Source organism: Sycon ciliatum, chromosome 1 (genome assembly GCF_964019385.1).
Source record: "Sycon ciliatum chromosome 1, ocSycCili1.1, whole genome shotgun sequence".
Taxonomy (NCBI): Eukaryota; Metazoa; Porifera; class Calcarea; order Leucosolenida; family Sycettidae; genus Sycon; species Sycon ciliatum.
In genome coordinates, this window is record NC_088643.1 from 70,031,780 (window position 1) to 70,034,279 (window position 2,500).

The 2,500-nt window shown below is 45.6% G+C and overlaps 1 protein-coding gene across 1 annotated transcript in view; it reads left to right on the forward strand.

Annotated features, from left to right (window-relative positions):
• Positions 1–2,500, forward strand: part of LOC135805175 (importin-13-like) — a 41,834-nt gene that overhangs the window by 32,005 nt on the left and 7,329 nt on the right. The window contains exon 26 of the mRNA XM_065319178.1: positions 2,488–2,500. This exon is cut by the window's right edge and continues 37 nt beyond it. Coding sequence (XP_065175250.1) covers positions 2,488–2,500 — 13 coding nt within the window. The remainder of the gene's footprint in view (positions 1–2,487) is intronic.

Genomic DNA, 2,500 nt, shown 5'->3' on the forward strand with positions numbered 1-2,500 from the left:
CGTGAAGTTGAACAGCCCCGAAGTGGTAACCTTTTATCTAAGATTTTTATCGTGATATTGCACATGCTGATCGTCATCGCCGAACTGACCTGTTGAAGATGGTGAAGAGGAGTAAGGTTGACACTATTAATCTGGTCTGGACGTCTCTCCTCGAGACACTGTCCAAGTTGCCAAGTCATGAGAAAATGGATGTCCTGGGTGAGTATCATCTCTTTTACTTGCCTAATGATCGTGCATAAATGTGAAACTCGTAAAAAGAAATGCAATGGTAGATTTAAGAAACTATGTGATGGTCAGGAATCAGGATACACATGGCATTCTCTACCTGGATGAATACTTGTGACAATTTTAATATAGAAATACTGCGCTGTTTTCCGTGTGCGTTTTGTCCAGACCTGGAGACCACATCAGCTGTGTTTTCAAGTTTAATTTGCGGTACAGTAGTGGCAAGAAAGCCGTCCATCATGCCAGCATCATCCGCAGCAGCAACAGCAGCAGCAGCACCCCAGCCCACCGCCATAGTCAACTGCACTGCAGAGACACCAAAAAGATACCATGGTGGTTGGTGTGTTGTTGCGGTGAGAAGAGAACTGGAAGCAAGCAGAAAGCCTGAGTTAACTAGCGTCAAGTCGGTGTTGGCGACTTTCGGCTATGAAATTCTGGCCAACATGTCTCCGAATCTACCAAACTTTGAAAAGATAATTGAATCTGAGACACATGAGCATCCACCGTGTGTGTGTTCGTGTGTGTGCATGCACAGTGTGGGCATGTCAGTATGTGTGTGTGTGTGTGTGTATGTGTGTGTGTGCTGCCAAAGATGGCTCTCTTGTCGTGCCGATTGAATATGGTCCCTGATCTCTTGGCAGACTGCCGGCTTTCTGCCGTCGCTCGTCGTTTCCATGTTGTCGGCCCCGCAAGGGGACAGGTGACCGTAACGGCAGTGTTTACCAGGACCAGGTTTGTGTGTATGTGTGTGTGTGTGCATGCATGCATGCATTCCAGTGTGTGTGTATGTGTGTGAATGTGCGTGCATGCCGTGTGTGTGGATGTGCAGTTTGTGCATGCCAATGAGTACGTGTGCACCCGTATATTGGTGCGTGCATGTACGCATGCGTAACTGCTGACACCCAAAGTTGGCAAAGAGAAGGGAGACAGAAAGAGAGAGGGATTTAGAACACTTTAATTCGGTGTGCATTGTCAATTCTGTGATACTCGGCACAATCGGCCAAATCTGTAATTGGATTCTCAGTGTTGGTGGTGCATATACGTTGTCATGCTTCCTCTTGACATGAGACATACTGAAAGTGGTGATGTTCTCTTACACTGAAGAAGAAAACAAGAGAAATTCCTTGACTTTATAATAATGTTGTCGTGATTTAAAAATCAATAATGTTTTAGAAACGAAGGGTCCCTCAAAAAGTCAGTGGCATATCATCTTACACCGAGAAAATTCACAGGTAGCACCTATATGAAAAGGACAATGGTTACGAGAAGTTTTTTCGTGGGTCGAACCAAGTGGCTTTGATTACTGAGGCTGAGCTATTTTCCTCGATAAATTACATCAAAAGTCACGTCACTATCCGCGCGTGAATCGGGCCTCCAGTCATACATCGCAACACTGCGATAACGCCTGCCGATAAATTAGGTGTCCTCCTACTAGTAAACGAGCAGACCACTGCAAATATCTCTGTATACACGTTCTGATGAACGCTTTCTCCCAAAAAATACTAAAGGCTACTCTAAATTGCATTTGACGACGCTGAGGTACTCAAGGCACTGCAAAAAATTTGCGCGAGGCGAGCATGGATAATCAAGATTAACGGCGTTTCCACTCCCGGTATTTGACGACTCCCTGTTCATAACTAACGTTACTTGCCGTGGTGATCCCATCGTCCAAGTCATAAAATACTGACTCAAAGGCATGCATAACGCATGCATACCATGTACCAGTGGACGAGCGGTGCAACGAAAGTTTTTGAAAAATAGAATGCCAATACAAAAAAAAACCCTAGTACTCACTTGACTCTACTGCTGTTCCATGCATACCGGCATGCACATGCATACACTATACTTGAAAGCAACACAATGGTGCCAACAGAACTTATCAAAGGCTTCTCTGCAGTGCTTTGTAGTGTGTATGTTGTAATGGCATGATAATTATTTCTAAGATCTCTGCAGTACTGCACTGTATGGTTCTGTGGCATTTGCACTGAGTAGAAGTGTGCTGTGTTTGGGGGTTGAATGTGGTTTGCACCGGCTCTGACCAATATACCTGTGCCTGCGTACGCCTGTATGCACCTATCCACTTTACAGTGAGACAGCGATTGGTGCAGCTCGCATTGATTATTCTAAAGCCCTCGGTCCTTCAATGTTCGACTAGTTTTTCAAATGAATAGTGTCCCGTATGTGTGCGTGTGCGCGCGTGTGTGTGTGTGCGTGCGCGCGCGTGTGTGTGTGTGTGTGTGTGCACACATCCTATCCACTCAGCTATCGCTGTTGC